This window comes from Ursus maritimus, unplaced genomic scaffold, assembly GCF_017311325.1.
Source record: "Ursus maritimus isolate PB19 unplaced genomic scaffold, ASM1731132v1 scaffold_22, whole genome shotgun sequence".
Classification (NCBI taxonomy): Eukaryota; Metazoa; Chordata; class Mammalia; order Carnivora; family Ursidae; genus Ursus; species Ursus maritimus.
Genome location: NW_024424675.1, coordinates 1,925,124 through 1,951,052, shown reverse-complemented (window position 1 = coordinate 1,951,052; position 25,929 = coordinate 1,925,124). Strand labels below are relative to the sequence as shown.

Sequence of the window (25,929 nt, the reverse complement as noted above, 5' to 3'; positions counted from 1 at the left end):
TTCTGCCCCCCTCCAAAAAAATCTTGGTTGGATAGCAGTCAGAAGCCTCCAGGCCCTCTGAAAGGTTATCTCCAGTTGGCCTCAAGCATCCTTCCACCTTCCCCTTGGCAGCTGTTCCAGTCACCCAGCACAGGAGCTGGGACCTCACCCCTGGCAGCCTGCAGCCACTTCCAGATGCACCAAAGGCTTTTCAGGACTGTGCTGAAGGGAGTCTCAAGGAGGCCACTGCCCTGCTGAGCTGGGGTTCCAAAGGGCCAGCATTACTCTGCCGATAATCTTCCGAGGCAAATCCCCACTTCACTAATTCTGCTATGCCCTGTGTGGACTAATAGAGACAGGGTTGAGGGGCTGCCTGCTGGGTCCTCACACCAGGACGGTCTAGCCCAGGATCATCTAGTCCACGGGTGTCAACTGGCACTTTCTGGATTTGGGGGGGAGGAGGAAATCCAGCCTGGAACACTGACCTTTCCGGATCACCCTTCCCCAGGCGCATTTCAGAGACTGCAGTGGAGACGCCTCCGAAGACAGCCGGCTCCGAGTAGGTTTTGGGGAGTCTGGCTCTGGGGCGTGCTGCCTGGGTCTGTAAGACCCAGCACGAAGGAGCACCGGACACAGAAGCTGGCCTTCTTTTGTGGAATCTCTGCCTCTGCGCGTGTGCACCTCTGTTCCTAATGGCCACCCTACACCCACCCCACCGAAATCTCGCTATAAAGGTCCCAGGATTTGTGGAGTGCAGGGAGGGAGCAACCAGGACCCTGTAGCCCTGGAACTCACGGGGCGCCTACAGGAAGTTCAGGTTCCTCCTCAGTGTCCTGAGTTTAAAGATGGGCCAGACCCTGTAGGTCTTCAAGAGGATCACAGGGGCAGGGGGAGGGGTGGAGAGGGGATGGATGTCAAGCGCCTGGCAACTAGCTCCTCACGCCCAGGTTAGTTCCCTGCCATCCGGAGCGCCGCGTCATCCAAACGGAGGACTCAGGGACCCCCAGCCTCGCGGCTGCAGAGGACAGAGTAGGGGAGCGGGCGGCAACCGGCCAGAGAGGACGGATCTGAGGTGAGGAGCAGGGTGGGAGATCTGGAGGGGGCCAGGGAGGACCTGGGGCGGGGCTAGATCCTGGGCCTGGGGCCCGATCCTGGGCCTGGGGCCCGGAGCGGAGCGCGGAGGCGCGGAGGTGGGCAAACCGGGCGGGGCGCGCGGGCGCCGGGACTGGGGCTCGGAGGGCGCGCGGCGCGGGATTGGCGGTCGCTCCCCGCGGGGTCCGCCGCCTGCTCTTCAGGCAGAGCAGAGAGAGGCACGCGCGTCAGCTCTGGAGCCCCTGGCCGCGTCAGCTCCGCCGCGCTCCCACCGCCCAGGGCGGGCACCCCTGGGCATGAGCGCTTCCCCGACGCTGCCCCCCAGGGGCGAGGAAGAGCTCGAGACGGCCTGGTCCTCAGCGGTCAACGCCAGCTGCGCCCCGGCCGAGGAAGAGGAGGCGGCGGGGACCCGGGACACAGGGGCAGCGGGCATGGTCGCCATCCAGTGCATCTACGCACTCGTGTGCCTGGTGGGCCTGGTGGGCAACGCCCTGGTCATCTTCGTGATCCTCCGCTACGCCAAGATGAAGACGGCCACTAACATCTACCTGCTCAACCTGGCCATCGCGGATGAGCTCTTCATGCTGAGCGTGCCCTTCGTGGCTTCATCGGCCGCCCTGCGCCACTGGCCCTTCGGGTCCGTGCTGTGCCGCGCGGTGCTCAGTGTGGACGGCCTCAACATGTTCACCAGCGTCTTCTGTCTGACAGTGCTCAGCGTGGACCGCTACGTTGCCGTGGTGCACCCTCTGCGCGCCGCCACCTACCGGAGGCCCAGCGTGGCCAAGCTGATCAACTTGGGCGTGTGGCTGGCGTCCTTGCTGGTCACCCTGCCCATTGCCATCTTCGCAGACACCAGGCCGGCTCGGGGTGGCCAGGCCGTGGCCTGCAACCTGCATTGGCCTCACCCGGCCTGGTCGGCGGTCTTTGTGGTCTATACTTTCCTGCTGGGCTTCCTGCTGCCCGTTCTGGCCATCGGCCTGTGCTACCTACTTATCGTGGGCAAGATGCGGGCGGTAGCACTCCGGGCCGGCTGGCAGCAGTGGAGGCGCTCGGAAAAGAAGATCACGCGGCTGGTGCTGATGGTGGTAGCCGTCTTCGTGCTCTGCTGGATGCCTTTCTACGTGGTGCAGCTGCTGAACCTGTTTGTGACCAGCCTTGATGCCACGGTCAACCATGTGTCCCTCATCCTCAGCTATGCCAACAGCTGCGCCAACCCTATCCTCTATGGCTTCCTCTCCGACAACTTCCGCCGTTCCTTCCAGCGGGTTCTCTGCCTGCGCTGCTGCCTCCTGGATGCCGCTGGCGGTGCTGAGGAAGAACCCTTGGACTATTATGCCACTGTGCTCAAGAACAGAGGTGGGGCAGGATGGATATGCCCTCCACTGCCCTGCCAGCAAGAGCCCTTGCAACCAGAACCCAGCCGCAAGCAGGTCCCCCTCACCAGGACCACCACCTTCTGAAAAGCCCTTTCACCTCCTCCCCAGCCTGACCAACTCAAAGGAGTCTGTGCCACCCTTACAAGCTAGCAGACTGCCTGTCCCGGATGCTCACCTAAGAGCCACCACCTGTTCCCACCACAGGCACCTTTTTCCAGCAGTCTGTGTGCTAGCCCCAAGATTGCCAAAGCTCCTTTGCTTTCTCCCATCCCCAGGACTCCGGGTTTCAGGAGGACACCTCCACAAGGGTAGGACTCCTCTGAGCACTGGTCTGTGATGTTAATCATCCCTGGACCTCTGACTATTTTCCGAGGGGTGGGAGGCAGGGGAATGTCAGGGAGGAATGGCCGTCTGCCTGTGACATCTTACAGAGTCTCTGCCCCAGAGAGGGCTGTCCAGAGGGTGGAGGCAGCCAGTCGCTTGCTCTCTGCAGACTCTTTGGCTGTTTGGGGGACATCACATGTTTGATACGAGAAGGGAGGAAGGAAGATGCCTCCAAGCACACTCCCTTTGCTTCCGTTCCTGGGCTCTCTCTAACTGAAATTTATGCACGACAGTCTGGGGCACCAGCTTGGTCACTCCCCAGGCCCAGTGCCTGCTTACAGTCAGAAGTGTCACTCCGATTGTCTTGGGCTGACAGCAGGCTTCCTGTGAGTAGAAAAAGGTTGGCAAGTTGTGATGTGGGATTTGTTATGAGGCACAAAACCAGGTCGGTAATAAAAAAGCAGAAAGAATAAATCTTGTCTAGCTCCTATGATGTGATTTTTTGCCTCGACCCTTTGGCATGGGAGCATGAGACCTCATTACATCGGCAGTTTATACCACATGGTGAGTGGGAGGGGAGCCAGGGGGATGAGAAAGGAGACTAGAGAACGCAGATGGAAATCAGCCCAGATTTTGGATAGAGGAGGCAGCTCTATCACCAACTATTAAAAAAATAAAAAACACAATTCAGTAAAACATCAGCCAGATGTAGATAATAAACATATGTAGGCTGAACACGGTAAATGACTCTAACTTTTTGCCTGACGTTAACCCAAGGATAAATTAGCTTTTCCCAAAGGAAAAAGTCAGCTTACAAGGAGCTTTAATCCTGTTTTCTATGAAGAAGTGCTTGCAATGCTCATGTTGGGCTCTGGGTGAAAACATGCTATTAAACATGTGTGAACAGCTATGTGGGGGAGACTCCACCTGGCTTAGCATAGCAGAAGACCCTTCTGGGTTTGGCTGATCCCATCCAGATGGAGAGAGGAACATAGGCAGGGAGGGAGGGGAGGAGAGATGAAGGGAGAGCCCCTTTGCTCTTCGGAGGGTCAGCCCCCCCAGAGCTGGCAACTACCTAGCAGGAGGGCTTCGAGAGAAAATGCACTTGACTTGCCAGGCTAGCAGACCTTGCCTGACTTGAGCCTTTTCAGGCAGCCAGCAGGCATCCCAAGATGGGCACAGGAGGGCTTCTAGGAGGCTAAAGAAGATTGAGGCAGGGCCAGGAGGGCAGGGAAAGGTCCAGGGGGATGCTGTGCTTCCACCATGGGCAGGGACTCCTCTCTGAGATCAAGGAAGAAGCAGAACAAGGCTATTCCCTGAAGTGTTAGGGCCAAGATCAGAGTTTTACTTGATATAAGCAGATACTTGGTGTATGGGAAACGAGCAGGAGAGCTGACTTCTGGTCCTAGATATAAATATTGTATGATGCAGGCAAGCAGCTGAACCCCAGGGTCCTCAGAGTTTTGCCGATAAAATTAAGAGTTCTTCTGGTACCAGCACACTGTGACAGAGGTCTAACCTTATGTTCTTTTCCATGTGGCTATAGATTCCAGCTTCTTCCCTACTGAATGAAAACAAAACCAAACAAAAACAAAAACAGCCTTGCCTGAACTGTCTTTGGGCATATAACCATCGGATCCTTGCTCTTCTAGATGGCCAGCCAGCAGCACGATGTGTAGGCGAAAATCAGTGTCGATCCAAATATGTCTCATAGGGCTGGGTGGGCGAGGTAGAGATGTCGGTCTTTAGGGTCTGTGCATTGGGGTGGTCTCCATCTGTCTGGCAGAGGAAATGTGTAGCCAGTCTGTCCTACATCCTGGAGACATGGCAGTGCATTGGAAGCTCCAAAGTAAGGCACAAAACCCCTGGAACTCACATAAATGCATGCACACCCGTGCACTTGCACATGCACGTAAACACATGGACATGGACCATCCCAAACCCGTTGTACCCACTAGAGTTGCTTTGGGCATTTGGAGTAAGTCAGTGCTGGTGTCCACTGGCCTCGTGTAACTGTAATTTCTTGGCACTCCTTAAAACGGAAGTATTTCTTTGTTCCCCAGAGCTGGGCAGTGTGCAGCAGGGTACTCACTCGGTAAAGGTGTTGACCCCCAGGCTGAGAACAATGTGGCAAGGGGTTTTTGGCCCTGGCAATGATCTGAAATAGAGCTGGGGTCCTTCTCTTCTATCTCCAATGGTGATTCACACTGGGCAAACTCTCTGATGAGGAAGATGGGGCACTACCCAGGAGTCTTGGCAACACTCTTGTTGGGCTGAGTATTTAAAAATGCAATGTTGTAAACTTGGTGATGGTTGAAGCAGAGGCAGCCTTAGGCGATGAAAGGAGAAGTCCCTGAGAGGCAGGGGCCCTCCGGCAGCCGGACCAGAGAGCAGTGCTGTCATTTCTCTGAGCCTCAGTTTCTCGCATGAAATATGCACAAAAGCAGGGTGTGGGTTTGGAGTTCCTGTCAGCTGTAAACCGCCTTCTCAAAAGCACTGGAGAGGCACGCTAACTGAAGCAGTGGGAGGGTGAAAGACAGCATTCTTTTATGCTGAGAGTACTCTCTCTATCCCTTGTTAAAAATGAGCGTGAACACTGCCCCTGACCTGGGAGTCATAAATCATGCCGTGGACAGGGCGGGGCTGGGGGTGGAGAGTGTGCTGCTGACGAGTGTCTTCCTCAGCTGCAGAGCCTTCTTGCTTTTCGGGGGCTGTTAACTCTGCACTGGCAACAGCATCAACAGTGCTGCCGGCCTTAGTTAGCATCAACCCTGAGGCCTCCCTAACAGCGGGTTGCCCAAAACCTTCCCAGTTCCTGAGCAACAAGGCTGCAAGGAAATGAAGTCGGAGAAGGAGGCAGCTGCGGTCCTGAGAGCACTCACATGTTTCACCTGCCTGGTGGGTGGGCCATACAGACGCGCTTTGACCTGAGTCCTGCTCTGCTGACCAGAACAGCTTTTGGCTTCAAAATGAATGAAAACATTTTTTACCTAGGTAGAAACAGCCTTTAGGCACCCTCTCAGTCAGTGTATTTGCCTTGCCTTTTAAAGTTGTCTTTAACCTGCTGCTCAGTGACAAGCCAGGTGTTTTTTTTTTTTTTTTTCCAGATGGTCAGAAGATGGTATTTGAATGTGACAGGTGATCACTCCTCAGAATTCTTGCCCAATCTGTCAGCACTATGTCACTGAACAAAGATGCATACTATTTTCATTTTCATCTTCAAATTCTTGGCTTTACTTTCATTACAAACATCATACCTAGCACTCCTTACATGCCAAAGGCTGATATCAAAGGAGAAAAAAACCCAAATGTTCAGCCATGCGACTCGGAAACTGGACATGCAAGCCTGAGCAGTAAGTGGGCAAACCCCTGTAAATTTAGCTTTTCTCTGGCAGGCTGTCAGTCGTGAAAGATTCCCGTCTCTCACCACCCTTTACCCTAAGTAGGTGACGGAAAAGCCTCAGATTCCTTAAGCACAAATGTCGGAACTTAAGGCTCTGTCCTCTGTTGCACACCATCAGTCAGCACCACACCCCGAAGCTCTGTTCTGTGGAGGTATGTTCAGGTCGGGGTGCATGCAGAGTGCTGCTTCTGGAAGATTCGAGGCACCATGGGGAGTCTCCACAGACAGCACCTCTGTCATCAAGAAGCTTGGAGGTTAGGTGGTAAAAGATCAGCATTAATCAAAGAACCACAGAAATGAGAGTACAATTTTAAGCCGAAATTGGAAGAACCCAAGAATGGACTCTGGTTTCTATGAGATGATGTACTAGAAGAACCTAACATGGTCGTTAGGGCAGGTTTCCCCAGGAAGGTTGCTGGAGATGACCTCCTTCGAAGGATGAGTAAGAATCAGCCAGGAGAAGGGGGTAGGGTAGAAGGTACAAAGGGCTCAAAGCAGGGGGACAGCATGTGCAAAGGACCCATGGTGGTAGGCACTGAAGATGCCCAAGGGGACTGGAACAGAGGGCAAATGATGCCCAGTCAGCAAGAGGCGTTAGGAGACAGACCAACAGTGCCTCATAAGTCCCCTTAAGGATTTGGGACACTGCCATGGCACAGCAGTGGCAAGCTCTAATGAGAGGGTAATTTGTCTGCCTGGCAAAGGGCTCTTGAGTCCTTGTAAAGTCAGGGCACTTGTGCCTCCATTTTTCAGCAGGAGGTTGGCAGGAGGAACATGTTCTTTCCGTTTCAACGTTCATCAACTTTTTTCAACAGAAAGAGTTCCAAATAATATGAATGGATTAGCTTAGTGTCTGCCCAGGAGGGGCACTTTGGAAAATGGGGGGAAACTAAAAAAAATTAAAAAATAAAAAATAATCCAAGATTATTAACTGTGTCACCCAGAATGGAAGTACCAAGTTGGTTAAAATAAAAACTATGGCCTTCGATTATGGAAAGACACCGTGGACACTCACTGATGCCACATGAGGGTGTGGCACCAGGGTCTAGACAGGCTGCCCCAGGTCAGCACTGGCACAGTGCGGATGTGTGGCGGCCTGGGGAGAACAGACTTGTGGACATAGACCAGGGACAGAGCACCAGCCCAGTGTGACTGCAGGAAAGCTCCATGGCCCCTGGAGAAAGGCTGGAATAAGACTACCTACACCTGAGTGTGTGGCGGACTGGCCCAGAGGGTGGCTCAGTATTCAGACGGTGACCAACTGGCAAAGAAGAAGACAACAAGGTTGGTACAGGAAATTGGCATGTTTTGGGGGGTTTTTTTGTTGTTTTTTTTTTTAAAGATTTTATTTACTTATTTGACAGAGATAGAGACAGCCAGCGAGAGAGGGAACACAAGCAGGGGGAGTGGGAGAGGAAGAAGCAGGCTCATAGCAGAAGAGCCTGATGTGGGGCTCGATCCCATCACGCCGGGATCACGCCCTGAGCCGAAGGCAGACGCTTAACCGCTGTGCCACCCAGGCGCCCCTGTTGTTGCTGTTTTTAAAAACAGGATTTCTTTACCCACTCTGAGGAGGCTGTGATTTCTTTTTAATCTATTTTTATTGAAGTATAATTTACATATGGCAAAATTCACTCCTTCTAGGTGCTCAGTGCTATGAATTTTGACAAACACACTCAGATACAGTTTAACCGAACCCCAGTCAAGATGGGGATGGTTTTTGTCACCGCGCACTTCCCTCGTGGTGACCATGATCTGTGCCCTGAGGGGAAGGGCTACCAATAGCATGAGAGGACATGAAGGGACCAGAACTGGGGGTAATGTGCTCCCTAAATTGAGGGAAGCCACCCACTCGTACCGTTTCCTGAGCTCCTTTACCCAGACAGGGATCCCTCAGCCTATTTATTCAGGAAATGCTGCCCTTTCGACCTCCCGGATCTGAAAAGAAGCACCTTGGTCTCTAGAAATCTCTCACCCACAAACCAGGGGCTTGAGTATGTCCCTGCACAAAGTGCCAACTTCTCAATGACCTCATAGGCTTTTACTCTGAGCTCTGGAGAGAGAGCACGGCTTCCCCTCCAAGCCAGGGGTTCGGACTCCCTCCAAAGCTTTGCAGAGTGGATATACCTCAAGAACCAGCAGACACATCATTCGCATTTATCTCAGGCCTGCGGGCAGCTTGCTGCCGGGTAGCCCCGTGTTCCCTGTTCCGTGCTCTGCACGTTCAGAAAACTGAAACAGAAGCCGGGACTTCCCCTGTGTCCTTCTCAGACTTTCCCATCTCCTCGGATGGATTTCTGAAATCCCACTTTTGGGAGAAGGGCGAAAATGTTTGAAGAAAGACAGGAATCACATTCTGGCGAGGAAAAGTGGCACTTCTTGTCTCAATCACCATTTCAAGACAAATTTAACAATGTGTGCCCCCAGGACAGGGGTGACGGTGTACAAGGCTCAAGGTCTCCAGAGTCTGTGGGAGACTTTAATTCTCAAGGAATTAAAAGGAGTTGAGGCGAGAGGCAGAAGGAAGAGGGGAAGATTCAGAATATTGTGGCAAAGCCCCTCTTCCTGGCTGGGTGGCTGAAGGAAGGTCTGCCTGGGAGTCCAACAACCCATGAATAAGCAGTTGGAGCCAGCCTCAGTGTGAAGCCAGAAGGAAGATTCCAGAAAGACAAGAGAGAGAAGTTGCCATATGTTCAATATGTAGAAAAGAAGAAGGCTCATCTCAGGATAATATCAGTCATGATATGTCCCATTAAAAAAAAAAAGATTTATTTCAGGCAGAAAGTCAGAAAAAGGCTTGCCCTGTGGCCCCCGGGGGCATGACATCATCATGGACCCCAGCTTGGAATCTTGGTGTTTTTCACTGGATCCTGAAACCCTTGTGCGACTCGCTCCCCTGTCTCCAGTGGGTGTGACTTTGAACTAACGCATCCCTGGGGTTCTTTTGTCTTTTGTAACCACATTTTCAAAACAAGCTGAGAAAGATTTTGATTCTGTTAGAATCTGATGTTAAAAAAAATATTTCATTTCTCTTGTGAGAGGAAATCAGTTGTTTGCCTACATCTGAACCTGCTGACCAAAAGAAAAAAAGGGAGAAGGACTCACTCAAAACAAAAAGAGATAGTGCTGAGCCCCCTGCACATGTTCTGAAAACCAAAGGAAGAGCCGGGCGTTGCCCATATTATTTTATGAAGAAACGCCTGAAAAGGTCAGGGAATGTGTTTTCACATGAACTCGGGTACCCCCCATGGAGTCTTGACCATGATGAAAATGTGTTTTTATATGTCCTTTGTAACCTCAGTTTTCCCTATAGACACGAAATAATAATTAACCCCCATTTAACACGAGACCAACAGAAGCCCCTTAGGTTAGAACTTGGGGATGCTCTGTCACCTGGCCCTGTTCACAACGGGAATGGCAGCCCAAGGCGCCTTAGGAAGGAGTGTGACAGAGCAGGAGTTTGGCCCAAGGAGTGTGAGGAAGCAGCACCACCATTTCCCTTTGCAGTCACCTTCCTTCCTTCCTTAATGCACCCTCAAGCTCCACCCCCAAAATTGTGGCATGGGATTCGTCATCTTGCTTTTTGTTTCTTTGCACACTCCTGGTGGGCTGCCAGGAATTTTGGCAGCGTGAGTCCAAAACACGGGGCCAGTGAGCAAGGTGCTGGGAGATCCAGGAGCCAGGTTTCACTGAAACCTGTTTGCTGAAGGTTAAGAGAGTTGGGCAGTCTGGTCAAAGCTTAGAAAAGTTCATCTTTGTGATTCAAGCATGAAAATATAGGGTCCTTGGTGTGCAGAGACCCTGAAGGGGTGGGGGGAGGGTTAGCAGGCATCCTAGAGGAAAGAAGCCTCATCTGGTGTGTGCCCACAACTCCAGTGGCAGTGAAGGGGAGTGGCCTGAGCGACCTTCCTGGTGTGACAAAATGTCCTGTATGTTGATTATGGTGCTGGTTCCAAGAATGTGTGTATTCTTTAGGACTTACAGATTTGGTCATCAAAAAGGGAGAATTTTAATGTATGTTAATTATATTGTGATTTTTTTCCTTAAAAAAGAGCTCAAGTAAAATGTACTACCCACCATCTGGGCCTACCTGGTCTTCCTGGCGCTTGTGGTCCTAACTGCCAGAACTTTCCAGACTGACAGATTTTAATTATTTTGGCCCCTAATCAGTGGTCAAACACCACTTAGATCCTGAGGAGCTTAGGTTCTTCTTTCTCGCCGCAGAGAAAGAGAAAGATGAGCAAACCTATGTGTATTTTTCTGATGGAGAGTTCCCCGAGTCCCTGCACTTCAGGGGATGATGCCACCTTTCCTCAGACGCAGGTGGCAGCTGGCCCTGCTTCTGAGTGGGGGGTCTCCCACGTGTCGCAGGGCCAGGAAACTCAGTCACAGCAGAGTCTGTGATTCCCTGGGGACCCACTAGCCCCCTCGCACTGCCCCGGTGAGACAGATGGTTGAAAAAGTTTAGAGATTTGCCTAAAGTCTCCCATCAAGAGCCTGGACAGCTGGGGCTACTAATCATTTTCAACTGATGATTCCTTTCTCTCTTGCAGGTTCCTCTTTGGTGTTGCTACACTTGAGGGCTCCATGGGGCAGTTGAGGGTAAGGGTGCGGGTAGTGCTACCTTTCCCACAGCCCCAGGGGCTGCCTGGGCTTGAGCTAATTTTCTCTTTCTCTTTTGGGTCCTGAGAAAGCAAACAGGGCACTTTGGGTTATATTCTCTCCCTCTCTGTGGCCTCCCAGGGAGCATAATGGAGGGGATCTCTGCATCCTTACACTTTGATGGGCTTTGTGAGTAGGGAGAAGAGAACTTGGAAGCAGAATCTTACAGCTCCCGAGGGGCTGCTTCTCACCCTATGCAAACATCTCTCTCCTTAAGGATTCCCTAGATCCCACCATGACACTTCCTCAAGGGTGGATAGCATCTCTTCCAAGTGACTGGACTTTGCCTGGAAAGAATACTTTCTACTTTCTGCACACCTTGAGTTTGTTTTTGAGACAATTGAGATCTCAACATAATCATTTGTTTTTATCCATCTATGCATTCACTTATTTATTGGCACACATGCTAACATTTATTGGGCACCTACTGTGTGCCCGAACCTATGCTAACTCACCTCATCTAATGCTCATGGAAACCCTGTGGTGTGGCACTTGCTAGCACCCCACTTTACATCCTTACAGGGGCTGCATGGTACCCATGGTTATGTGACTACCTGGTGTCAGGCTGGGATTCAAATCCAGGGGTATAGGACATCCATGCCCCTTGTTAGCCCTGCTGGATGTTTACAAGGGGAACTGTCCAGGTGTCTGCCTATGGGGAGATGTATATAAGCTTAGAAGTGGCTGTTATCTTCCCAAACAATTTTAGTATAGAAATTGAATACCAGTGTGCTCTTGTTAAAACTCTTTGAGTGGCATGCTTGCTTCTGGGATAGAATTCACCCTTGTTAACATGACTTGGAGTCTCCTCTCCCTTCCACTCTTACCTCTCCATTCTACCTCTCCAGCTCCATCTTGGCCACCCTCCCCCTTGTTCATCATGCTTCATGCCCTCTGCCAAGACTCTTCCCTGCACAGGGCCTTTGCACGTGCTGTTCCTTCTCCCAGACTACTTTCTTCTCCACTCTGCATTTGACTAACACTTGTTGCTCCTTCATGTCTAGTGTTCAGGGTCAGCTCATCAAAGACACCTTTACTCCAGCAACCTAAATCCCACTGCCCTGTTGTGCTGAGCTTCTCCTCCCCAGTTCCTACTGCTGTTTCTAAGTTAAATATGGTTTGAAGGCAATTATTTGTTTTATATTTGTCTCCCACACGTAAGCTTCTCAAGGTAGGGGATTATTACCATGCCTATCACCAAACCAGGCACATAATATGCGCTCAATAAATATTTGCCAAACTAGTCCAACGAAAGGGGTTAGATCTGAGGCGGGGACAGATGCCATTTAACTCCTAAAATCAAATTCTGACTTATCCACAAGTATGACCTTGATCTTCTTCCCCAGGTCCGCAAGCTGCGGAATGTCACCAGCAAACACGTACCACTTGCCAAGATTTGGAATTCTCCCTCAGACCTGGATATCCAATAATGTGAATAGAAAGTGAGACTGTACAAATTGATCCACAGCCCCTGTTTCATAAGGTTTACTCTGATTCTAAATGCTGGGTGATGGTTCTTATAGCTGACTGATTTGTTTATGTGATCCTGACATCTTTCTCAGAGTAGGGCTGTGGTTTCCCAGTTGTTTTGAGAGTCTCAAGTTCAGAGGAGGCCTATAAGCAGGGATGCTACTCTCTTACAGGACATGGAATGAGGAGGATGGGGAGGGGCTGGGGCCTCACCCCACCAGGGCCCTGGGGTCCAAGATGACACAGTAAGGGTTTTTGACTCTGAGTCTTAAAAGTGTGTTTTGGTCTTCTTATATTATTAAGAAAATCCCCCTCCTTTGGATGAAGATACCCTAAAGCAATGAGCCCTAGTCAATTTGCTAGCTACCTGGAAGCAGACCCTTTTGAAAAATGAAGTCCTCTAGACCCCCAGCACAATCATGTGTACCTGCTTTGCCTACACACAACAAGTTTTTCCTTCGCATGTACCTACTACTGACTTTGGTTTTCTGCTAGTCTGCCAACCTCCTAAAGGCAACATTGCTCAACTTGTGATCCTGGGAGGGAGCTCTGCATAGTAGCCACGCCCCCACACACCCCAAAGCTGTCAGCTTCATCCAGGGTGGATGTGGAAATCTCCAACTGCATCTTCGCAACAGTAACTATGCAGATTCAAGCTGAGAAATTCAGCATTATCCAGATGTAAAAAAAGGTTTGGATATTTGATCAAACTCAATTGTCTTCCAACTTTTGCTTTATGAAAATTTTCAGAGCACTGTATATAAAATTTAGCCAGTGCCATCCTCCGACGAAAAGGGGCACAGGAAATGTGTGTCTTACAGACAGTATTTCTAATCTCCAACAGAAATAAGCATGATTTAATACTGCATGAGACCTTGGTTTGTGGAAATGATTGTTTGAATTTGAGCCACAGACTGAGACCCCTCGTGACTGTTGTGTTTGGATATCTCGGAGGGCAGATAATGCCAAACCACTCACAGGAAGGACACACAGCTGGGATTCTAGGAATGCCCCCAAGAAGAACTCTTTCTTTAACTCATCCCAACAAATAATCCTATAATGTGTTTCAAAACACATAGACACAAGTCCTATGTATGAAGTTGTTATGGTTACAGAAGGAAACAGAAATATTTGTGCACACAGACATAACATGAGTCCTTCTACAGAGAAAACAATCTCCTCTGGAAAGATCTTTGAAAATCAGAGATGGTGTCATGAGCGGATGGAGCTAGCAATGGGATGTGGAGCAGCCTTTCAAGGTCTCTCCCGGCATTTCATTGTTTGTGAGGCCTGTTTAATGACATAAAATGAGGGGCTTAGGGAAGGGTAGGTGAACAGACACAAAACCCAAGGGCACTCTGTTATTTGTTTATTTTGTACATGTGATGTCATAAGCAAGAGTTTTGCCTGTGTTCTAGTTTATCTCCAATAAATAAATAACTATGTACAAATGTGCTGAGTTTACAAAATAGAGGAAAACCTTTGTTTTACAAAAGATACACTTGTATGATACATTTTCCCATACAGTGAAACATGATTTATTCCTAGCTTAGTTGAACCAACAACCCTGTGTACAATGTCTAAAGGTGTGTACCTAGTCTTTTCTATCAGAAAGCAAAGCTATAAATTGAAAATTCCTCAGTTTCTTGAGAATATAGGCCCGGACTTGGCCTGCTGCTTATTACTGATGCATATTTAATGTATTCCAGAAACTTGGAAGCTGTCTGAAAGAGTTCTTCTCAAGCTACACTGGGCAGACCCCTGCAGATCTTATTAAAAAATAGGTTCTTGTGCAGCCGGAGTTTCTGCATTTCTAACCAGCTGCCAGGGGCAGCTCCCACTTCTTGTCCAGGGACCATGTTCTAAGTGACCCCTCTGAAGGACCCTCTGAAGTGGGAGAAATTCCCAAGGGCCTGATCAAGGTGAGGCCCTAATTGGGCATCCTCCAGGTTTCATCCCCAAGTTCCCAAGTCCCCCCAAACCCAGCAGAACTGGTTTTATTTTGGAGCACATATTACAAGAGTAAGATTCGAAATGGTAACTGGCATGAATTGTGCAGCTCAGAACTTTCTTAAACTGTCTCCTGGGAGGAACTTCATTCCTGTCTCAATCTAGAGCAATCATGAGAACATTTTCAACATTATCAAAAAATAACCAGTAATAACAACAACAATAATTATAATAATGGGAAAAAGAAACTGGCATAAAGAAGCTTAACAACAATAAAGATCTTTCAGTTCAAATGAAAATGACAACATTAAAACCCAGGCTCATTGTTTAAAAAATAAAAATGAAAAAACTCCTTGGGTTGAATTTCTACGACCCTCCAGCAACATTAGTTCAGTGAATGCCTCTCACATCTTAACTTTTGTTAAAATGATATTATTCTGGAAGCCTGAAATTTCAGGATAAACTAGCAAGCCTGCTTCAAGAGCAAATAAATTCCCAACCAACCTTGACTGTAGTGTTTTTGATTCTGTTTCACATAGGAGTTTTACCTAGGCAGACACAGAAGAACAGAAGGAGGGGGGCCAGGTAGGGAGACTCCAGGTAGGTTGGCTGAGTTCCAGAGAGGGGAAAATTGGGAGGAATAAAGAAGGAAACTGGAGCTTGGCTTCAGCAATGTGGGAGTGCTGGGAAAACCACCAAGATGGTTTAACTGTCACCTGAAGAGTGGAAATATATAAATATATCAGATAAGGGGGAGTGAGGAAGAGAGGGAGGGAGGATACAAAGTGGGTACTAGAGACATACAGGTAGGGGGGAAAAAAGGAAAAGCAAAGGGGAAAAAAAGCCATCCTAAATACTTAAAAAATAAATATCTTGGTCATTATCCACACTTTGATTACACTCACTAGTCCACGGGATCTCTGACTCAAAGGCTGCCAGCCAAGGAGGCTCACCCCTCTTGTGCCCCTTGGCGAGGGCACGGGACACTCTGTGTCTTCGCTATAAATTGCCATCTCTGCCTAGTTGTCTGATGATGTCATGGAAGTGGCTGGGGCGCATACTCCTTCCAATTCCAGCTCCCCAGCCAAGTGTGGAATCAGCAAAAGAAGGGAGCCGGGATCTTCTCCAGTTCTGATGCCAGCTAAAGTGCTTTGGAATAGGTGGACAGGGAGTAAGGCTGGGGGAGGGGGGAGGGACAAGATGGGGTAAGGCCCAGCCAACTGCAGGGCCCAGGGAGGAGGCCTCTCAGAGTTTCTGAGGTATCTGCTCAGTTCGCATGTGCTGCAGCACCACCTCCTTGGTTGGGGCGCCACACTTGTACTCCAGCTCCGCCCTCGAGGCGCCTTGCTTCTTGCGCAGGTGGCACAGGAGCGCCAAAAGCGCCACCACCAGAGACAGGCTGGCGATGGAGATGCCGATGAGCACTCCCGAATGCAAGGGCCCTACAGGTGAGGGGCTGGAGGTGGCGCCCGGAGTCGGGCTGACTGGGGGCTCCCCAGAGCCACTGTCGCCATCACCATCAACGTCACTGTTCACCTTGATGGGGTCACAGTCAGTGGCAACCTGGCCAGCAAAAGGCGAGTCAGGCCCGCAGATGCACTCGTAGGTGCCTGGGAGGTTGCGGCAGGCCTCGGGGCAGTCTCCATTTTCGCACTCGTCGATGTCCGTGCACATGAAGCCATCGTCCAGGATGTAGCCTTCGGGGCACTGGCAGAAAGTCGGGCTGTTGGGGTCGCAGTCAGCTGGGCATGCAGTCTGGTTGCAGAACATCTGGCACCTGTGTGGGTCGTGAGGGCTGGGCGCGAAGCCCTCGGCGCAGATGCAGCGGTAGTCAGTTTGGCCCACGGGCTGGCACTGGTACTCGCACTTACTCCCAAAGCACGGGTCCACCGGCTCCACGCACTCGTTGTCCACCAGCTCGAAGCCGGGGTTGCAGTGGCATTCAAAAGCGCCCCGCGTATTAACACATTTCTGCGGGCACGGATTGGGCACCTGGATACAGTCGTCCACGTCCTCACACCGGTGCTGGTCGGCAGCCAGCCGGTAGCCCGTCTCGCACATGCACGAGTAGGAGCCGGGCACGTAACTGTTGGGAATGCAATAATGCTCGCAGAGTTTGTGGCACAAGTGATCCGCTAGTGCGGCGCAAGAGCGCCCGTCAGCCTGCAGGTAGGCGTCAGGTGGGCAGAGGCAGTGCGAAGTCTCTGCGCTCCCGTTGCAAGTGTGCTGGCAGCCGCCGTTCTCCACGCTGCAGTCCCAGGCGCCAGGCGCATCCCGGCCCCAGCGCGCCTCGGCCTCTCCTGGCGGCGCCGCGCACTCCAGCTCCACTCGGAAGGGCGCTACAGTGGCGGAGCTACCCACCGGCAGCGCCTGGAAGTCCGCGCCTCGGGCCCCGAACGGGGTGCTATAGGTGATCGTTACACCACCGGCCGCCAGGGCGCCAGAGTCCACAAGCAGGGGCCTGCAGGAGGCTGCGAAGTGGAACTCGCAGAGGAAACCATCGGCCTCTGCAGTGCACTGCTGCTCCTCCCAGGCCGGCTCACCGGGTGCTAGGGCCCCGGCTTCCGAGACTGCGACGCACAGGGGACCGCAGAGAGGCGCCCGGTCGACGTGGAAGCGCGCCCACCTGCTGTAGCTGGTGCGGTTGTCGCCAGTAACCCACTGGAAGCCGCGCAAGGGCCCGAGTTGCCCCGGGTCGCTGCAGCCGGGCTGGAGCTGCAGGCCGATCCATAGGCGCGGGCTGTCGCCGCTGTCGCCGCTCAGTAGCAGGGAGATGACATCAGCCGCCACTGAGGAGCGCACGGTCATCAGGTGGCCCCCCAACCCCTCGCAGGCCTGGCTGGCTGCGAGGAAGGTCGCGGGGCCCCGGAAGAGCTCGAAGCAGTCGTGCTCGACGCACTGGCTGCCGCGTGGCTGAGGTTCTGGGGGCGCGGGGAGCCCCAGACCGGCGGGGGCCAGCACGCCGAGAAGCAGGACCCGGAGCATGCTGTCCCGGCACGCCGCGTGCAGGCACGGGGGAGAGCGCAAGCGCCGCGATGGGGCCCAAGCCCGGCGGTGGCTGAGAGGCGCAGGGCGCCGCTGGCGACAGCCGTTTGCGTTGGTCCCAGCCCAGACGTGTCCAGCCGCGGCGCGCAGCCCTGGCGAAGCAGCCTCTGACATGCCGGCAGGCCCGGGCCCGGGTTTATAAGTGCGCGGCCCTCCCTCCTGGACGTTCGGGAAAAGGAAGGAAGTGCCTGGTGGGAAGGGCTGATGCTGCATTCTCGGATTACTGGGTTCTCCGGACGCCTTGTGCCCGCCCTCGCGCCTGGGATCACCTCGCGGGTATGAGTAAACTCGGCCAGGGCGCTGGGAGGTCCCCAGGCGGGACCGCCAGGCGCAGGCGCCGCTGGAAGACAGCACCTCTGTCAGCAAGACACAGTGTCCGCCCCCGCCACTAGGGCCCTCAGGCTCGCAGTCGTTAAAGGGGCTTAATCCGCAGACCCTCCTAATCTCTTGGTCCTCTTTCTTTTTCTTATAAATGTATTGTTACCACCGATTTCAAGGGAAGTCTGGCTTGCCGAACGAACTCTGGGAAGTGGAGACGAGAGAGGAGGGCTTTGAATGAGGGGTGAGGAGGTAGTGCCCAGGATCTGCTGGGCTCTAGGGGGAGGTGCCCACCAAAAAGAAGATTTAGGGAGGGGCTGCCAAGGGCGTGGACTTCCTCAAAGAAGCAGTAGAGAGGAGAGAACTGGACCCCGGGCGCCTAGAGCAAGAGACCCGGGTGCGCTTGGCCCCAGAGGACAGAGGGTGTGGCTGGCGCAAGGATGGGGGAAGGGGGAAGAACTGTCCTAACACTGGCGCCCTCCGTGCACAAGGACCCACGGGTCCCTGAGCGTGAGCTGCCTGGCCAGACGTCATCTTGTCGCGTGGGAAAGTCGCGAGGACACTGTCAGGGCTCCAAGGTCTTGTCACCCTTCAGAAGCAGCGGCAGGCGAATTCCTGCCGAGCCCTGTTGGGGCGGGCGTATTGGGGAGCGCGCTAGCCTGTTTGGTCTGTTTTGTCCAGTTTCACAGAGGAACAGTCCATCTTACACGGGGCGCACGGGAGCCCTCGTGGGCTCCAAAAGAATCTGGCTCGGATTCTTGGATTCTAAGGATTTTTGCATTTGGCTGAGACATCAGAGAGATATTAAAGGTGCATATAAATGCCACTCGCGTTGCAGAAGAGCGGTCCTGCGGACGGACAGGGTGGGGAGAGCTGCGAGGAGGATATGGGAATCTGTCACTTTCGCGACCTTTTCCGCTTATTCACTTACCAAGAATGTGGAGGGGGGGTCCAAAACATAAGGGAGGGACAAACTTCGTTTTTTAAAAAATCCTGTGCCACCTCTCCGCTACGGTCACTCACAACCAAACACCAGAGGGCGGCGCTGTTGAACTCTAAACAAGGCCCCAGAAATTGGAGATCTCTAAATCTGGGCTGAAAAGTGTAACGGGTGTGAGGAACGCAGGGGCCTTGAAACTCTTGTGGCAAGAAACTTCGTTCCAGGGAAGCCCCACGCGATTCCACCGCTTAGCTGGGTGTCTTGCCTCTTTAGCCAGCAGAACCCACACCTTGTAAGACAGCAGGGCGGTACAGCGTCTTCACAAGTGAAAGATAAGCACTTGTCCACCCACCCCTCTTCCGGATTGTACTGACCAATAGTGACCGAAGGGGTGGGGTGTGGGCACTCCGAGAGTGAAAGGGATGAGGTGCAGTGGTCCTTTCCTGCACTCCCAGATGTCCCATCCCAGCCTGGAGCGCGAGAGCTCGGGCAAGCAGCCTCCTGAAAGCTAGGTGGGGGAGCGCAGAGTGGAGACTGAGGTCTGAAGCGCCGGGAACGGGTGCCTCTGTACCTCTGGGAAGAGGAAGGAAAGACCAGCAGATTTGGAGAGGCGGTTGTCTGCTGGTGGAAGCAGGCGGATGCTGGTCTGACATCCCGCTGGCTGCCTGCGCTAAGCCCCGAAGCTTGACTCACATGCACAGCCGGCCCATGGAGGCCAGAGCTGGAGCAGTGCTGCCTCGGGTGCAGCCGGCCCTGGGGGTGGGGCCTTCACATCTAGGCGGACCCCTTTGGCCTTTCCCAGCCCACAGATTGCCCCTGAAAGATCTCAGAATGTGAGAGCAATTGCCCCTATGCATGAGGCAAGACAGGGGACAGGACCTGTTACACACTTTACTCAAATTTGACTAAAATTTTCAAGCCTACCAGCTCTCAAAGAAGAGTTGAGGGATTTCGGGAATCAAGTCTTGCCACACACCAGCCTGGTTCACTTCTTGAATGGGTTCTAGATGATTCACCATGGCCATCTTTAGCAGGGCATACTATTTGGGTTTCCTTGAGCCATGACTGTGAAGCTTTTTTCATGTTTTAAACTACCTTCCTCTTTGGACCTCCTGTTTAGGGGGATTGGTCACTGCCTCTGTCTCCATGGGGACGACACTAGCAGCTCCCTCTCCATGGCTGGCCCCTGGTCCTGCTACCCTCACTGAGGGCTCACCAGCCCAGGCCCATTTGGCTGTTTCACTGGAACATCTCCCTTGAAGAACACCCATCATGTCCTAAATACTGAAGCCAAAAACTTATTTTTGGTCTTTATTCTTCTCGATGTCTCTATGTTGTTTGCACTCTTGATCTCTGGCTATTTAAAGTCTCTTCCTCCCACAACTTCTGAGACACCTGCCCTCCTCCTCTCCTCTACCTGACACAGGGGTGGCCCCTCTGCCCTTCTTGCCCCATGAGGGTGGCCAGTCCTCACAGTTCTGCCCATGGTCTTCGCCTCTTTACAACCCACCCTTTATCAAATTCACTTGTTCCTACAGATGTTGAAGTTCCCAGCAAGAGGAGCCCCTTCTGACTGTCAGAGAAATGCCTCACTGTGTCTCACCTCCATCCCATGGCTCCTGTCTTTTTGTCTACCAGGAAAGTTCTCATCTTTCCCTCTTCTCCATCTACTGAAGTCTGACCTTTCCTTTAAGGCACAGATGACACACTGCCCCCTCACCAGTGTTTCTAAGTAAACAAACCAGAACTGATCTCTTTGTGAAGTTCATAGGACTTTCTATTAGCAATTTAGCACTTACCACACCTTCTCGGCTTTATGAGTCATCGTGTACTTTTTAATCATGCTCTTTCCTAGACTTGCAATCTAGTTTCCTGGGGGTGGAGCATAACTCTTAGACATCTTTGTATCCCCATCCAGCCTACCACATGTTTTGTTTACAGGCAGTGCTCAGGAGTTGTTTGAGCACCTCTTGGAGGTGTTCCTTCGTGCCCAGGCTCCAGAATGACTTTCTCATGGTAACCTGCAAACACAAGGATGGGGGACCTCAGAGCCTTGGCATTAGGAGTGGGGGCTTTGCAGCCAACTTGGCTGGATTTGAGCCCCCAGCTCCATCATTTATAAGTTGTGTCACATTTGGCAAGTAGCTCAGCCTCTCTGTGCCTCAGTTTCCTCAGCCGTGTAATGAGGAATCTTAGTAGTCACTGCTACAAAGTGTTATTATGAGGATTGTGTGAGTTATGCATGTAAAGCATTTAGAATGGCTGAACCATGGTAAACTCTCAACAAATTTTAACTAGAAAAGGATATACTTGGGTTTCTAGAATTTGAATTCAGCCACTGATTGTGTTCAACCCCCAGCATGGTTCCTGACCATAGCAGAGACTCACTAAATGACTGTTGGGTGAAATTCAGTTCAGCTGAGCATTTTTACCATTAATAACAATAAGTAATCATGAAAAAAAAAATCAAGGACAAAAATAAGTTCATGGGCCAGGAGGAATAGGAAAGGAAATGAAGATATCCCAGAAAGCAAGCCTGGCCCCCTGCACACCTGGAGGGCTCTCATAAAGCCTCAGGCTAACTCCCTGTATGCTCTGGAGGCATCCATTGTTAATTCCTCTTTTTCCAGATGTGGAAACTGAAGGTTAGGGGGGAATAAGTGACTTCCCAAGGCCACACAGCTAGTCAGCGGTGAAACTAGGATTCTCCAGCTCACTTTAGGATGAGAGAATTAGAATGTGCAGTACATCAGAGCCCTAATTTGGCCATTTACCAGTTGCTAGAGTTTGGTTAAGTTGCTTAAATCTCTGGTTTTCTCCCCCCAAATTGGAGATATGATATTTGATTTATAGGGTTGTTGTGGAAATTAGAAAATTTACACACAGGGACTGTTAACCTTTCTTGTAACATAGCAGCTATTCAACAAATACAGTTGTTACTACTGGTGAATGTTGTGAAGACAGAAATGAAGAGGAGTCCAAATGCAGAAGGGAACCCCAGCGAAATGTGCTACCCCTTCGTCAAAGATCTTTTCTCAAGTGTGGGAGGCAGCTTTTTTTCTTAAAAGACTTGAAAAGAGCTTTCTAGTTCCAACACGAGCTCTTGCTGAAAAGCTGCCTATCAGAACTCACGATTCTAGGTGCCAAGGACACGGGGAATGCAGAGAAAAATGATTGACTACTAAGTTTGTTGGCATAGGAAGTTCCAGGCTCCTTGGATGGAAGCACATGGGAATGAGGGGCTGGAAGCTGCATACACTGTTCAATATGATAGGCACTAATCTGTGATTATTTAAACTCATTAAAATTAAAGTTAAAAATTCATTTCCTCAGTCTCATTAGTCACGTGTCGAGCTACTAGTCACATGCCAAGTGCACAATAGTCTAGTGTCTACCAGATTGGACAGTACGAAGAGAGAACATTTGATCGTTAGCAAAATTTCTATTAGATGGTGCTGGTCTACACAGATAGTCAGATAATGTCACCTCAAGGAAGCCATTGGTGGAGGCACGTGAGTGTCCTCTTCTTAGATTCAAAGGATATTGTTTCACAACAATTATTTTCGAGGCAGGTTGTCAAAACCACAGTCAGAATCTGTAAGGGAAACATTAAGAGGAGTGTTAAACTTACATGACCATTATTGTACTTGACTAATAAATACATCAATATTATTTTAACCTTGATTTTAATTATAATCATTTAGATATTAGGAAGAAAGAAATTATAATGGTAAAAACATTATAAGCCATAACAATACTAAAATGCAGACATAAACCTAAGTGTCTGTGGCTATGCAGCGATATACGAATCTAAGTGTGGAAAATAAATGCCTGATAAACAAATGTTATTTTTTATGTCAGTATGGCAGAGCAAATATTCTACTAAATGTTGGCTCTCACCCAGACTTTCTTCCAGAAGCAAGGTAAAAATCGACAATCCTTTATTGCTTCATCATTTTGTAAAAGGTAATGTGTTGCATCTACAAAAAACCCATAGCTAATATCATACTTACTGATGAAAGACTGAAAGCCTTCACTCAAGATCAGAAGTAAGACAAGGATATCTCCTCTTGCCACTGCTACCCAAGTGTTCTGATAATTCTCTCCAGAACAGTTAAGTATGGAAATGAAATGGAAGGCATCCAGATTAGAAAGAAAAGGAATAAAATTATCTCTATCCATTAATGAAATTATCTTGTCTGAACATGGAAAATCCTAAGGAAAATATTTTAAAACTATAAGAACTGATAAATGAGTTTAGCAATTGCAGGATACAACCTCAATATACAAAAATCAATTATATTCCCAAGTAGTAACAATGGACAAACTGAAAATGAAGTCAAGAAAGCAATTCTATTTACAATAGTATCAAAAAGAATAAAATACTTAGGAGTAAATTTAACAAAAGAAGTGCAAAATGTATACAGTTGACCCCTGCACAATGAAAGGGTTGGGGTGTTACCCCCTGACCCGGGCAGTCAAAAATTTGCATATAGTTTTTAACTGCCCCAAACCTTAACTGCTAATAGCTTAGTTTCAACTATAAACCTTACCAATAACGTAAATAGTCATTAACACGTATTTTGTATGCTACTTGTATTATATACTGTATTCTTACAATAAAGTAAGCTGGAGAAAAAAGTTATTAAAATAATCATAAGGAAGGTACATTTACAATCCTGTGCTATATTTATCACACACACACACGCGCAATCCTCATATAGGTGGACCCATGTAGTTCAAACCTGCATTGTTTCAAGGGTCAGTTGTACTCTGGAAACTACAAAGCAATGTTGAAAAAAAAATGTTAAGACCTAAATAAGTGAAAAGCCATCCTATATTTANNGATCGGAAGAATTAACATGGTTAAGACAAATATCAACGTTCCCAAAATTGATCATAATTCAGTGCAATCCCTATCAAAACCTCTGCCAATTTCTTTGCAGAGAGTTTCATGCTGATCTTAAAATTCACACGGAAATTCAAGGGATTCTGAATAACTCAAACAATCTTGGAAAAGAGAAACGAAACAGGAGGACTCACACTTCTTGATTTCAAAATTTGCTACAAATCTACAGTAATCAGAAGAGTATGGTACTGGGAAATGGATGGACATAAAATGGTGAGTCCAAAAGGAACCCTCACGTTTATGGTCAGTTAATTCCCAAAAGTTCCAATGCAATTAAATGGGGGAAAGAATATTCTCTTCAACAAATGGTGATGGGATAACCGGATGTCCACATGAGATGGGGTCAGACTCCTACTTCACCTCCTACACAAAAATTAACTCAAAGTCAAAACAAGATCTAAATGTAAGAGCTAAAACTAGAAAAGTCTGTAGAAAACATAGGTGTGAATCTTCATGGCCTTAGATTAGTCAATGATTTCTTAGTTATGACACCAAAGGCACAAGCAACAAAAGAAAACAGATAAATTGCATATTATCTATATTAAAAATGTTTGTGGGGTTGCCTGGGTGGCACAACGGTTAAGCGTCTGCCTTCGGCTCAGGGCGTGATCCTGGCGTTATAGGATCGAGCCTCACATCAGGCTCCTCCGCTATGAGCCTGCTTCTTCCTCTCCCACTCCCCCTGCTTGTGTTCCCTCTCTCGATGGCTGTCTCTATCTCTGTCGAATAAATAATAAATAAAATCTTTAAAAAAAAAAGTTTGTGCTTCAAAGTGAAAAGACACACACAGAATGGGAGAATGAGAAAAATATTTGCAAATTATGTATATGAAAAGGACTCATCTCTAGAATATATTAAGAACTACTATCGGGGTGCCTGGGTGGCACAGCGGTTAAGCGTCTGCCTTCGGCTCAGGGTGTGATCCCAGCGTTATGGGATCGAGCCCCACATCAGGCTCCTCCACTATGAGCCTGCTTCTTCCTCTCCCACTCCCCCTGCTTGTGTCCCCTCTCTCGCTGGCTGTCTCTATCTCTGTCAAATAAATAAATAAAATCTTTAAAAAAAAAAAGAACTACTATCAGTCAATAAAGAAAAACTAACCCAATACAATATAGGCAAAGGATCTGAATAAATATTAATGTCCGATGAGCACGTGAAAACATGCTCAATACCATTAGGCGTCAGGGAAGTCCAAATCAGAACCAGAGTGAGATGCTATTTCACTGGCACTAGAACAACTCGAATCAAAAAGGCAGGATATAATGAGTGCTGACAAGGATGTGGAACAACTGGGACTCTCCTATGCTGCTGGTGGAGATAGATGGCAGTGCAGCCTCTCTGGAAAGCAGCTTGGTAGTTCCACAAAATGTTAAGCATACAGTTACCATATGATCCCTGATTCTACTCCGAGGTCTACACACCCAGGAAAAATTAGAACATGTCCACACAAAAACCTGGACACAAATGTTCATAAGAGCATTATCCATAATAGCTAAGCAGGAGAAAGAACTCAGATGTCCATCAGCTGGTGAATGGATAAACGCCAGATAAAATGTGGTATATCCATACCATGGAAAGTTATTCAACAATAAAAAGATATGATGTATTGATTCGTGCCACCACATGGGTAAATATTGAAAACATTATGGTAAATGAAAGGAGCTAGCTACAAAAGGCCACATATTGTGTGATTCCATTTCCAGGAAAGATGCAGAATAAACAAATCTAAAGAGACCAAAAGCAGATGACTGGTTGCCTACAGACTGAGAGTGGGTGGGCGGGTGGGGAACTGGCGTATGCTAATGGGTATGGGTTTCTTTCTCTGGGTGATGAAAGTGTTCTAAATTTGATTTGGTGATGGTTGCACAACTCTGTAAATATACTAAAAGCCTTTGTTCGCTTTAAATAAGTGAATTGTGTGGCATGTGGGTTATACCTTCAATCAAGTATTAAGAAAATGAGAAATTTTGTCCACCCAATTCATCAAGCATGCGAGTCACCAAATGCACCTCTGAGCCTTTTCCCACCACCGAAGATTTTATAATTTGAGATGACAAATGGTACAAATAACTGCCTACACCTTTAAACAGAGCTGTGAATCTGTCATCTTGATGCATCTTCCCGTAAGCCAAAGGCAGCTCATGGACTGGTGACCTGCTTAGGGTTTGGTTGTCCAGTGTGGCCCACACTGGGACTAGAGAGGATTTCATGTCTTGTGGGTCCATGGACAGTCACATCGGTCTTCTCACTCTGTGTCCTGATGTGCCCCCTCCTCTCAAGAAGTATTTTCTGAGAAGAGAGGAAAATAGCAAGACACACCAGAGGCCAGCCCTGCTGGACAGTATCCCCTTCGGCAACATTGATCTGGCTGGCTGTGGTGATCTCTGCTTGGGCCACGGACGATGAGGAAGAGGTGAGAAGGCATTTGTGCCATGGACTGTCCTGCAGTTGAGCAGAGAAG

General features: G+C 49.6%; 2 protein-coding genes and 1 long non-coding RNA gene across 3 annotated transcripts; 1 reads left to right on the top strand and 2 right to left on the bottom strand.

Annotated features, from left to right (window-relative positions):
- Positions 1 to 1,367: 1,367 nt before the first annotated feature.
- On the top strand, positions 1,368 to 2,531 carry SSTR4 (somatostatin receptor 4). The gene has a single exon (XM_008707116.2). It carries the CDS (start codon positions 1,368 to 1,370, stop codon positions 2,529 to 2,531), a length of 1,164 nt encoding a protein of 387 aa, XP_008705338.2.
- An 11,129-nt stretch (positions 2,532 to 13,660) lies between these two features.
- On the bottom strand, positions 13,661 to 18,364 carry THBD (thrombomodulin). Its single transcript, XM_008707117.2, has one exon. It carries the CDS (start codon positions 17,512 to 17,514, stop codon positions 15,502 to 15,504), a length of 2,013 nt encoding a protein of 670 aa, XP_008705339.2. The 5' UTR covers positions 17,515 to 18,364; the 3' UTR covers positions 13,661 to 15,501.
- A 258-nt stretch (positions 18,365 to 18,622) lies between these two features.
- On the bottom strand, positions 18,623 to 22,897 carry LOC103677853. The gene is made up of 3 exons (XR_572542.2): positions 22,573 to 22,897; positions 22,046 to 22,154; positions 18,623 to 20,580 (listed from the first exon to the last, which is right to left on the bottom strand). It is a non-coding gene; the product is annotated as an uncharacterized LOC103677853 (long non-coding RNA).
- Positions 22,898 to 25,929: the final 3,032 nt, after the last annotated feature.

Coding starts and splice junctions, on each gene's coding strand:
- SSTR4 (XM_008707116.2), top strand. CDS start 1,368: ATGAGCGCTTCCCCGACGCTGCCCCCCAGGGGCGAGGAAGAGCTCGAG.
- THBD (XM_008707117.2), bottom strand. CDS start 17,514: ATGCAGCATCAGCCCTTCCCACCAGGCACTTCCTTCCTTTTCCCGAAC.